General features: G+C 50.6%; 1 protein-coding gene across 1 annotated transcript in view; it reads right to left on the minus strand.

Annotated features, from left to right (window-relative positions):
- Positions 1 to 4,302: 4,302 nt before the first annotated feature.
- PLCH2 (phospholipase C eta 2) overlaps positions 4,303 to 12,513 on the minus strand; it is a 390,924-nt gene continuing 382,713 nt past the window's right edge. The window contains exon 23 of the mRNA XM_089773036.1: positions 4,303 to 7,297. Within this exon, the coding sequence (XP_089629162.1) occupies positions 5,571 to 7,297 (1,727 nt within the window). The 3' untranslated portion in view covers positions 4,303 to 5,570. The remainder of the gene's footprint in view (positions 7,298 to 12,513) is intronic.

Below are 12,513 nucleotides of genomic sequence, written 5' to 3' on the forward strand. Positions count from 1 at the left end.
GCCCAGCCCTGAGGCCGGCCCATCTCAGGAGAATGGGGGGGAAGGGGGGGAGCCAGTGTACATTGGCCCAGGACTGCCCTGAGGTATGATAGGGGCAAGGGCCATGGGAGGGGCCGGTAAAAAGCAGCCCCATGGAGCCTTCCAGTGGATTCAGCCAGTGAGGGTAAAAGCCCCGTGGAAATGGACAAAGAGCCTTCTCTGACTGAGACCGCCCTGAACATGTCGTGCTCTAGGGCTGGCTGGAGCTGGGGGCTTTGCCTTCCTTCGCCCCAACTAGTCAATCGTAACTGCAGCCTTCCCTCGTCAATTCGCTGTGTTGTGAGGAACAGTGTTACTGGAGATTTTATTACAAGGTTTCTACAGAAGCCGGCACAATGAGCGCGAGCTGATAGGGGTGACCCCCGCAGCATTTTGAGACGCGCTAAAAGATCTGATCACACCCTGCCGGGTGGGAAATCCCGCCTCTGCCATGTTTCCACGCTAGAAAGAGCCCACTTGAAAGGCTGTGCTAGCCACGCCGTGACGCTCGTGCCCGGTCATGTAGATGCCCGACCGACCCCCTGGACATTTCAGGGGATGTCTACAGGACTTGGCTTTTAGCCACCCGTCTGGGTCCACAGCAGTGTGGCTACAAGGCAGGTGGTGTGAACACGGTTTGTCAGCACTTTTGGGGACCAAAATCTTGCAGCTGGGAGGAGCGGTGTTTGCTCTGGAGCGCCCGCCTGCAGACGCAGCCTTGTGCCCATGCAAAGCGTTTGTCATTAGGGAGGGGGCGGGGGAAGATGCACCTGGCGAGCAAAGCTTTGGCACTCAATGGCCAGTGTAGACAAGGTCTAACCTGCTACCCACTTGATACCCATCCGTATTATAGGAGGGGACCTGGCAGCTGGATGCAGCCCCATTGGGGGTTTGAAAGCCCTACGTGACAGGCGCTACAGGAAAGTGGCTTCTGCTTCCTTCAGACCATCCCCCCTTCCTGCTGTGCCTGGAATGGGCGCAGGAACCAGAGCAATGGAGGGTGCCAGGTGCTGGTGGAAGGCGGGAAGAGACGTCTCCTCATACGCGGTAACTCAGCACCCGCATTTGCTGGTGGCAGAGAGTGTGTGTGTGTGTGTGTGTGTGTGTGTGTGTGTGTGTGTGTGTGTGTGTGTGTGTGTGTGTGTGTGTGTGTGTGTGTGTGTGTGTGTGTGTGTGTGTGTGTGTGTGTGTGTGTGTGCGCGCGTGTGTGTAGTTTCTGCTGTGCCTGGTGGAGGCCACGGTCTCTGAGGGAGGAGCCAGCCCGTTGATTATATGAGCTTCACTGAGTTGTTCGACTGACCAGCAGCTCTCACCAGTACAGGGGTCTCCCTGCTTAGTTCAGCTGCCTTGCCCGCGCTGCTCTCTCCCGCGTGTCCGCTGAGCAGTTCGAGTTAGCATGGGCCCATCGGCCCCCTCTCACTGGTCTGGCCTGCACCTAGTAGAACAAAATTGGTACAATAGCTCTATCTGCCAGGCCAGGCTCTGCATCCATCCCCGCCCCCCGTGCCAATGCTTTGATGTCAATGGGCTGGCTCGGGTTTGACTTGGAGATAAATGAGCCAACAATGACGTTTGCCTGTTAGTACAAGTTGAACCTCTCCAGTCCGGCACCCTTGGGACCTGGCTGGTTCCAGACCAGTCAATTGGCTGAGCCACGGGAGGTCAGTGTCGTGTAGCAGCACTACCGGCCCTTCTGCAGTTTGCTCGGCTCTTAGAGACATTTAGGGGTGAATTGGAGCTAAATAAGAGCACAGAGCACGGAGAGCCAGGACTGGGGGCTGTAAACAAACTTTATGGGACTGCGGGAAACTTGGCCACGCCCATGATCAATGCACACCTGTCTAACTGAAATCATGCCGGACCAGGGATGTTGCTGGACCAGAGAGGTTCAACCTGTTATCGCGGCTGGAATTTGACCTGCGGGGTCTGAATTAGTGATGAGGAAGCTTGAGTCTCAATGGACTCCCCCTCTGCTCCCACGGGGAGGTTGCAGGATTGTCGTGTATGGACTTGGAAACCAGGCAGGTCTGAGCTGGAAGTCAGTTGAAAGTACTGAACCAACACGGCGCCGCTGCAGGCTTCACACCTGTGAGCAGAGCGGCAGTGCTCGCTCTCTGGCCTTTCAGGGACGAGCCTTGTGGAGGGATGCTGCCGTCACCTGCCTTTCTGGCGTATTCCCCCTCTGCCTGCCTGTTGCCATTCTCTCTCCGGCACATGCTGACTCCAGACCGGCGGGCAGGCTGTGAGTCTGCTGCCCAACAAGCTAAACAGGGCCCAGCAAAACAAGGGGTGTCTGCCAGGGCGCCAGGCAGGTCCATGGAGTGGAATACCCAGGAGATGAGTGTCTCCCATCCGGCCAGACCGTAGAACCCTTCACCTGCTAGAGTAACAGGAATATTTGCAGCTACTGCTCATTTATGACTATTACTGAATGCTACGGACGTCTGGGAGCAAACGGTCCTGGCAAGGCAGGGAGGTCCTGTAGCTGCTGCTTATTACAATCATCATCTGACTGTTCATTTGTGCTGTATTTGTAGTATCCCCCTGTCCTTAAACACCAATTGTGATCTCCATCAGCCAGGGCCCGCCTTTTCATTGTGGCTGCTGCCATACTGATGGAAAGGCAGATTTTTCTAAGGTCCATAGTGCAATTAGGTGCCCGCTAGCTCCCAGGGGAAGTGAGGTTTGGGGACATGACTCCTACTTTTACCTTAGAAAAACTTCCCCACCGGCACACAATTTTTTAGCAGTAGGGAGGGTGACAGCATTTTCCCTGACTTCCATCTGCAAACGAGCTCTGGACAGCAGTATCCAAGCAGCCGAGCAGGAATGCAGAAGAGGGTGCAGAGAAACCAATGCTCCAGCCAACAAGATTCAACACGAAAAGTAAATTAAGCGTCTTATTAAACTTTTATAGACACCATGAAAGAAAATTCCACTCGGCTAGATCCTTGAACACATCATTAAAAGTCCTCTCTGGACCAGCATTCGCTGTCCCCTGAGTTTCCTGGAACAGGCTGAATTGTCCAAATGTACTTAAGAGGCAGTTGCGATAGCCCTACAAGCAGGTGACAAAATCCCAGTGAACCGGAAGGTGTTAAAACAACATGCAGGTTACATCCCTGTGAAAAAAGCCAAGTGGTTGGAGGGTCTGCGTGGGTTTGGCTTGTATATGGTGCAGTCGTTAAATAAAAAGGTACTTACTGGAGTGACGACAGAGAATCAGATCGGATGAAACTGTATTAAAGAAAAGCCCCAAACTAAAATGCATTTTAAGCACCTCTCCCCAGTCCTTACCTGAACCCACAAGGGGAGCTTACAATAAACCATTAACATTTGTAAACGGACACACACTGCGCTATGGGTGTGAATGCCTCCCTCCCCCTATGCAGCTTTTCAGGCCAATGATAAATGGCCTGAGAGTCCAACTTGGTGTCTGGTGAATATTAATGGAAGCTGCTTTGTGGTGGTGACAATTGAGGACGAGCCCTGGCAAGCCGCGCCTTCTGCTTTGCCAGTCTGCATTCTTCTTCCGAGTCAGAAGACCCCACTGGGTCACTTCAATACGGTTGCCATAGCCCCTGGGGCCAAGCAAGGCTTTGGGCCAATGGGCAGGTGGAGTGATAAGACTCTGACTTCGGGAGAGGGAGCGAGGGGACAATGTAAGGAGGGTGGACTTAGCTCCCCTTCTGTGGATTGTGATCAAATCACCAGCTAAGGTATCAGAGACATAAAGCAATTGCCCAAAACAGTGGCTTCATGACCCACTATCCCGGTTTGAACAGCTTGTGGCCAGTGGTCCCTCTAATGTTTTCCATCCGTGAGCGGAACACATTTTGTTCTGTGCAGCAAAGCACAGGCAAACGTGCACCACTCATGCTGCCAGCGGTGGGAGGTTGTGGGACCTTTGCTAAACAGCTGGGTGGCATTTAAATCTCTTTTGGGCGCCCTCCCCCACCCACTCAACATGCACAGCTGTTGCTGTAACAGAGCAGTTCTTACAAACAAATGACTCAGAAGGCTGCAGCTGGCCAGGCATGTGTCTTGCCTATTCTAGTAGGAGGCTCCAATGCAGCAATAGAAACACATCACCAAACAGCCCTGCAGTGGGACTCTTCCATTGACTTCAGGGAACTGTACATTAGCCACTGGGTGGTACCTCAAATGTCATGAACCAAACAAGTCAGAAAAGGGGCCACATTTCCATAATATGCAGATAGGGAGCATAAGAAACCCTGGAAGCATCTCTTCCTTAGCTGCAGCTCAAGAGTCTGGAAGCTGGAAAAAGGTTAAATGCTTTTATTTGAGTAGCGTCAGATGGTTTTACAAATAGATTTTAAAATTTTGAAATATCCAGAGGGGGATTGTTACAAACAAAACTATCCCCCATCAAAGGGACAAGGCCGTCAGAAATTAAAATGAAAGTGTTAGCTCTCACTTTAAAAACCACATCTCGACCAACATTCTCCTCTTCCACCCACAAAATGCACATTTAGGCTCAAACAAACGATAATCCTGACAAAAATAAAACTAAAAATAAAAAAGGTTATAAAATGAAAAAAAATATTCTGTTCAGGTTGGGTTCAATTCTAAATATGTTCATCTAAAAATGTATATATATATATATAGATATAGATATCTATCTTTTTAAAACAAAATCTTGCCTGGCAGTGCATAACAGAAAAAAAAAAGTAAAATGCATCCTGACGGTGCTGTGTACAGCAGCTTGGTCAAAATCTCACCTACCAGGGTCAATTCTCTTTCCAAAGGACTAGTAGCCTTCATTTTTGCTACCACAGAGCTAAACAAAGTCAATAGAAGACATTTCCTGCCTGTTTTCTAGCACCTTCCTCCTCTCCCCACATTAAGTTCTGAAATAATACTTGGACAGTTTGTACATCGGGACAGACTGGTTTAAAAAGCACTGCCTCTAAGCATGGAAAGATTTCTTCCTCAGCATAAAAAACCAAGGTAACGGGGACTTTCACTGGAAACTATAAGATCAGGCTGGGCAGTTGACTCTGCTGGTTAGATGATTAACACAGAAAACGGCTATGCTGTTTTTGACTCTCGGGAAGAAAAGACACCCTCAGACACCTCTTCAGGAAAAACAGCCCAGGGGCCAGATTTTAAAGCCTGGTTTCCCTTTATGGACCTGCAGTTTGCAAGAGCAAGCAGCGGTGGGCCCTGGGAGCGTCATGCAGAGGTTTACCTGGCAGGCGGAAACCATGTGGCTTGAGCACACAGATAACTGCAGGGGCAAACCGGTGATCAGATAGAAAAAAAGGCTGCAAAAACAAAACGAGCCACCCCCAAACCCTAGACCTGTGAACTGTAACCGGCTCGGCACGCCACTGACTCTACTAGGCTGGCTCTGATTTGGATGTCCAATCCACTGGCATCCATTTCTTCACAGCCAATCTCTTTGGTTGCTTTATCTTCCACAGGGGTGAAGAAATGTTATCTTGCGTGTGGGCATTTCATGCTCTTGGGTTTTCAAGTTTTGCTTGGACAGGAATGTAAGCATCGACCTTGTTCAGCGCTTCCCAGCATTAAAGTTTCAGCATGAAGAAAACCTCAGTGTCCTGGTTAAAGTCCGTTTGGTTCTTTAGCTGCGGCGTAAACAGAGGGGGGGAAGCTGAGTCCATACAAACCCCTCTCACCACGCAGCAGGCTCCCTCGGGGTTTCCCCTCTCCTCAATGGGGCTCCCGTTGATCTGACTCAGGCTTTGCAGCCGCTGCCTCTCCTGGGCTTGCTTGGCCCGGTTGGCAATGTACCGCACCCTGCTCTGGCTGCGGGAGGAGGACCTGCGGAGGAGCAAGCCCTCCGCTTCCTCCTCGGATTCAACTGGCTCCAGGCTAGTGGGGGAGGTGATGTCATTTTCCTCCTGAAAGGCCATCAGCTTCTTCAGCTGCTCGGTCAGATGGTCCTGGGGCTTGGCCGAAGACCGTGTGCCCGAGAAGCGGCGCTGCTCTCGCATCGACCTAGTGACGAAGCTCCGGCTGATGCTCCGGTACTTGCTTTCAAAAGTGCACGCGATGTCGTCGGAGGTGAGATCCCCAAGGCTCTTGGATTTTGCCTGGCCAGTTCCAGCTCTATCTTGGGCTTTGGACTTGAGAGACGACTGTCTGAGACTTTCCATGTAGAGTCTGCTCCAGGTATGCCTCCTGGGGATGGAGGCCAATGTATCTTGAGGAACCCTGGCCAGAGGCCTGGGGTTAAGCTCATCCATGGGCGTCTGGTCCGCCCGCAGGTTGGGATTGGATTTGCTCTTGGTCACCACTGGCATTTCGCTCCCAGAGGTCGTTGCAGACCGGGGGCGCATGGCCTTTCTCACAGCAACGGTCTCACTGTTTTCGCGATGGGTCCCGAGATCTGGAAGGCTTTTGCGAGCGAGGTTGGGCAGAGAGAGGTCTATCACAGTGTCGTTGGAGGACATGCTGGAGGAGGAAGACACGCTGTCCCGGTGACTGCTGGCATCTAGCTTGCTCCAGATCTGGTCGTGGACAGTGGCATCGGAGTACACTTCTGCGGTCGGGGAGAGGCTGTTGGGATTTCTCGTGAAGGCGGAGGAGTCGGAATTCTTGGGCCCTTCGCTTTTGGACCTTCTCAGTAACACGTGAGAGCTGGTCAGAGAAGCAGCAGCAGCCGGAGCCCGAGCAGGCTGGATTTTCTGGAAAGCTGCTGGAGGCAAAGTCGGCTGTGTGCTGCTGTTCCTGTGATGTATCTGGGGTGGGCTAGTTGCGGCACCATCCTTCTGGCTTACGGATTCGGCAGCGTGGTTCCCATCAGGTAACACTGGACAGTCGTTTGGCTTCTGGCAGTTTTCAGTGGAACGGACCGAAGCATCACTCAGTGCCAACATCCCCCCGCTTTGTTGAGGACACGCTGCCAAACTAGACCGATCTCCACCACTCCCGTGGGTCTCTCCGCAGTCACCCCCATCTTCGAGTGGTCCCTCGCTGCGTCCACTTTCATCTTTCAGGCCCAACAGGCTTGTGGCTGCTGCCCTGGGACTTACAACCGTTTGGTCTTCTGCTGGTGGCTCATGAGCAAGAAGAGCTTTCTCAGGCTGGTCAGCTGGGCTACTTCCTGCCGATCTAGATTCACTGGGATGATCAGACACCAACCCTTGTTCAGAATCACTAGTAGAGGTATCAGGCAGAAAGGTGCAGGGACCAGCACGTTGTTTTCCATTGGCAAAGCCGGGCTCTTCGGTGATAATTTCTAGACTGCATAAAGAAGTGACTGACCTCTGCATGGAGAGCTGGCAGACATCTAGTGGGAGGGAGAGAAAGAAAAATATGTGGGAGATGTAAAAACCAAAGCAAAGGATTAACAATGCAGATTCACTAACACAAGATCCCTTTGCTATGAAAGCAATCATTTCTTAGCTAGGCTGGCCGAAATTTCCAAAAGTAACTCATCGGGCAATGCTCAGAGAGCACCGAGACTCCAATCTGAGACATGCAAAACCCACTACTCACTTCTGACCCTATTTGTAGCGTGTTACTTTGCCCATCATCCATACCCAAAGAGGAGCCGCGTTTGCCTATCTTTGTATTGCTGCCTACAGCCCTGCTCCCCTCTGTACTGAAGAAGTGGGTTGTGCCCACAAAAGCTCATGAGCCCAGCGACATGTTTTGTTAGTCTTTAAAGTGCTGCAAGACTATTTGTTGTTTTTTAAGTTTTCACTGTTACAGACTCACTCGGCTGCCCCTCTGAAATCCCTCTGTACTGAATATTTGAACTGCTCTAGCCTTCTGCAGCCCTAAGAACCAAACCAAACCAAACCAAAGTCAAGACACTTGCTGGTTGACCCAGTGGGGACGTGATTGGAATCCATTATATTTCAAGAGATGGTGCAGGGGCAGCGGAGGAGATGAAAACTTGAAGCGATTTATAAAAAAATCTTTTAAAACAATTTGCCCATTTTTGGAACTTCTCAGTGGCATAATATTAGTTTGCTAAATGCATTTGTCATTTCTTTTTCCAAAGGCCACACACCAAGGCAAACTGATGAAAAGAGATGACAGGCTACTCCCGAGGAGTCGTTGGAGTAGCCAATTGCCTGAAAAAATAGATGCTCGGGTCGCATTCTTCACACTGCATATCCTGCGACACAAAACAATCATGCCAACCCCCTCCCTCCCAAAAAACCCACCATAACAAAGGCTGCCCGCTGACCAAAATGCAAACATGCTCCAAGCACTAGCAAAGCAGCAGAAAGAAGCCACGCAGACGTCTTTGGCACACAAGGAGAAGGTAATTACAAGATGCCTGAAAACGAAAAAGGAACAGAGGCAACACAAGGGCTTGCATCAGCAACACTCAATAAACAGTTACCTGGAACTTGCTTGTCCTTTCAGTTCTTAACTAGAGAGAGAGAGTGTGCATGTGGAACAGGACAGAACAGAGGAAAAAAACCCAGTTAATATAGGGAAGGCAGGAGCAGATAAAAGGATCCATTAGTGGGGAGGGAGAGGGAAACAGACACAGAGAGGGACACATTTCTTGTAGGAGCAGGATTCTGACCAACCAGAGCACACGCTGGATTGCATCCACTGGACCAGGGCCTAAACGCTTTTGTTTGAAAAGGTGCAGCCATTCAAAGGCGTTTTGGAAACATGTTGCCCGAGTCTGAACCCCTCTGTGATGTTTGCCTTCCCTGACATCCCGAAGCAGCCCTGCTCCCTGGGCACAAAGGCAGCTAGTTATCAGGCGGGGGGAGGGGGGGGGGGGGAGCAGCACACCACTCCCACACCGCCAGGACACACAGAAATGGCAGAGCACACAAGCAGGGCAAGGAAAACCAGCAACAGGCGAGATGTCTCAGACAGGCAAGGGGCAGGTTCCTGCGGGCTTCTGGGTGTTCCCCAGTCATCTGATCAATCCAGCCACAGTCCCTAGGTGATGGGGGGGGGGGGGGTCAATCAGCCTCGTGGTCTAGCTGCATGAAAGCAGAGACAATCTCGCTGGTTTCTAGGAGGACTGATCAGTAGCTTCCCGTTTCTCTCTCCAGCCCTTTTCCTGCCAGGTAGAAGCAGCCCCAAGGGCCCAAATCTTCCATTGAGGTCAGCGTTCCTGGATCAGGCCCACATCAGCTTGTTGCCTGGACTGCCCCGGGGAAGCCAAGGACCCTGGACGCTTGCAGAGCCCCTGCACACTGACTCCAGGCCAAGTCATTGGGCTGCAGGATGGGCAGAAGTCTCCCCTCCACACATCCCTTTGGTAGATCCCCTACACGAGCTATTCATTCTGGCACTGCCCAGTGCAGGGGCCGAGTGTGCTAAGCTTTGACTTCATCCTAGCTCAGTGATGGGCGGCATAAGATGGCTGTTTAGTGGCCTACATGCCAGCAGGGGGAGGGACATCCCAGTCTGGTTTCTACAAGGCAAATGACCCCAGGAAAAAGGCCCCATCAGCAGTACTGGTCGTTATTGCTGTGGGTGCTCAGAAGCGCCCGAGGGCTGTTCCATAAAAAATCAACTCTCCTCTTGCCCGTTCACTCTGTTTGGTCAGTATGGGCTGAGGCACGGTAGCATGGCAAAAGCCAAGGCTCAGGCTGCTGCTGCTAGGGCTCTCCTTAGTCTGGGTCCAAGCAGAGGCCTTCAGTTGCCTGTCCCACCCTCCCAGCTCCTTTAATCAGGGCAACGTTTATTTCTGAAGTGTTGCTAGATGTAGCCTGCTAGCTCCCTACATGTCCTTGCGCATTGCACTGACATAGGACGTAAATGCAGAAAACTTCCAGCTTATGCAACTCCAGCTTTTGGTCACTAGCTCAACACCATCCAATCCAAGTAACTTTCTTATTCTTTTGAAACTTAGCAGTTCTACGTTGGAGAGGTCAGGTGGATTTAATCAGATTTCAAATCTAAGTTAAAATATTTGTTCAGTGACTTAGGGTTTGTTTCCACAAGGGGGTGGATCAACGCTACAGTGATCGATCCACCAGCAGTCAATTTAGTGAGTCTAGTGAAGACCCACTAAATTGACGATCGATCACTCTCCTGTTGACTCTCCAGCAGAATGAGATAAGTCAGAGGAGTCAACAGGACAGCATGTATCCCACGGTAAGTAGGTCTACCATGCATTGATTGGAATTACACTACTAATGTAACTCAAAATGTGTAGCTTTGATCGACCTGTCCTTGTAGTGTACACCTGTCCTTAAGAGGCTGGAGGAAGAGGGTGGCCACAATGGTGTCATGTCACATCTCTTGGAGCTTATGAGAACTTGATACACATGAAGGCTGTGTCTAGACTGGCCAGTTTTTCCGGAAAATCAGCCGCTTTTCCGGAAAAACTTGCCAGCTATCTACACTGGCCGCTTGAATTTCCGCAAAAGCACTGACTTCCTACTGTAAGAAATCAGTGCTTCTTGCGGAAATACTATGCTGCTCCTGTTCAGGCAAAAGTCCTTCTGCGCAAAACTTTTGCGCAAAAGGGCCAGTGTAGACAGCTCAGATTTGTTTTCCGCAAAAAAGCCCCAATCGCGAAAATGGCCATCGGGGCTTTTTTGTGGAAAAGCGCGTCTAGATTGGCCATGGACGCTTTTCCGCAAAAAGTGCTTTTGTGGAAAAGCGTCCATGCCAATTTAGACACTCTTTTCCGAAAACGCTTTTAACGGAAAACTTTTCCATTAAAAGCATTTCTGGAAAATCATGCCAGTGTAGACACAGCCGAAGAGTTCTGCAGTTTTGTTTAATTTCATCTTCTGATGCTTGGTGATAAAACATCATCCAGATGTTCAGAGCAGATCAATTTAAAACAAAATTAAAAACTGAAATAAAAAAAAATACTAGCAGCAGCCTAATTCCATCTTGGCTTCACGTCTAGAAGTGCTCCAGGTTTTGGCTGGGGCTCTCACAGGAGCCTGCGGTGAAATGTAATGGGAGCGGGCAGTAATATTTTCAAAGTACCTAACTGACTTGTTTCTGAAATTTCACCCTGGATATCTAACTGCCTTAGCGGCTTTACACTCCCAGGCACACAACCTTAAGGTGGCAGACGGCAAAGCCTGGGAATAGTATGGTCTGAAAAAAAAAATCTTTCTGTTTTAATAATCTACAGCAGTAGCGTGATGTGCAAGATCTTTTTTTACAGAAGATACAGGGTTGTTTTTAATCTTGACAGCGTCCTTTCAGAGAATGAAAGGGCACAGCCATGGTAGGTACGCACCTTGCAAACACAAGTTGAATGAGTCAACAGTGTGATGCTGTTGCAAAAAAAGCAAATATGATTCTAGGTTGTATCAACAGGTGTGTTGTAAGCAAAACTCGTGAAGTCATTCTGCCGCTCTACTCTGCACTACTTAGGCCTCAGCTGGAGTACTGTGTCCAGTTCTGGGCGCCACATTTCAAGAAAGATGTGGAGAAATTGGAAAGGGTACAGAGAAGAGCGACAAGAATGATTAAAGGTCTAGAGAACATGACCTATGAAGCCAGGCTTCATGAACTGGGCTTGTTTAGTTTGGAAAAAAGAAGATTAAGGGGGGACATGATAGCGGTTTTCAAATATCTAAAAGGGTGTCACAAGGAGGAAGGCGAAAATTTGTTCCTCTTGGTTTCTGAGGACAGGACAAGGAGTAATGGGCTTAAAGTGCAGCAGGGGAGGTTTAGATTGGACATTAGGAAAAAATTCCTAACTGTCAGGGTGGTCAAATATTGGAATAAATTGCCAAGGGAGGTGGTGGAATCTCCCTCTCTGGAGATATTTAAGAACAGGTTAGATAGACATCTGTCAGGGATGGTGTAGACGGAGCTTGATCCTGCCTTGAGGGCGGGGGGCTGGACTCGATGACCTCTTGAGGTCCCTTCCAGTCCTATTATTCTATGATTCTATTCTATGATTCTATGAAATGTTTCACTCTAAAGCGGGTGTGTAAGTGGCACTGAAATCACTTGCGTAAAGTTAAACGTGTTTCAGTGTTTGCGTGATAGGGGGCCGTATAGATTCATGGGGTTTAAGGCCAAAGGGGACTAGTCTGACCTCCTGCATTTAGCCCAGAACTAGCAGCTGAAACAGAGACTAGCCAGCTCGGTGGCTTTCAAACTAGGGGTCGTGGCCCAGCACTGGGGGGTGGAATGGCAGGTGCTGGGTCTCGCTGCAGGAGGATCAGGTGAGCAGTGGGGGGGCAGCTCCCTGCCTGTCCTGGCACTGCAGACTGCACTGGGTTCCAGTGGCCGGCAGCAGGCCTGGCTCCTAGGTGTGTGGGTGTGAGAGCGCAAACCCCCCCCCCAGCTCCCCAGGCACTTGCTCCACACTCCCATTGGCTGGGAACCTGCTGCTGGCTGCTTCTGGGTGCCGCATGGTGTGTGGTACCAGTAGGGGCAGGAAGCTGCCTTAGCCCCCGCTGCACTGCTGACCGGGAGCTGCTCAAGGTAAGCCCCTCCTGCCCCAGCCCTAACACCCGCAAGGCCGCAGCCCCCTCCTACACCCCAAAGCTCCATCCTCAGCCCCGCCCCGGAGCCCACACTATGGGCTCACATTAT

Source organism: Pelodiscus sinensis, chromosome 24, assembly GCF_052426305.1.
Source record: "Pelodiscus sinensis isolate ZL-2025 chromosome 24, ASM5242630v1, whole genome shotgun sequence".
Lineage (NCBI taxonomy): Eukaryota > Metazoa > Chordata > Testudines > Trionychidae > Pelodiscus > Pelodiscus sinensis.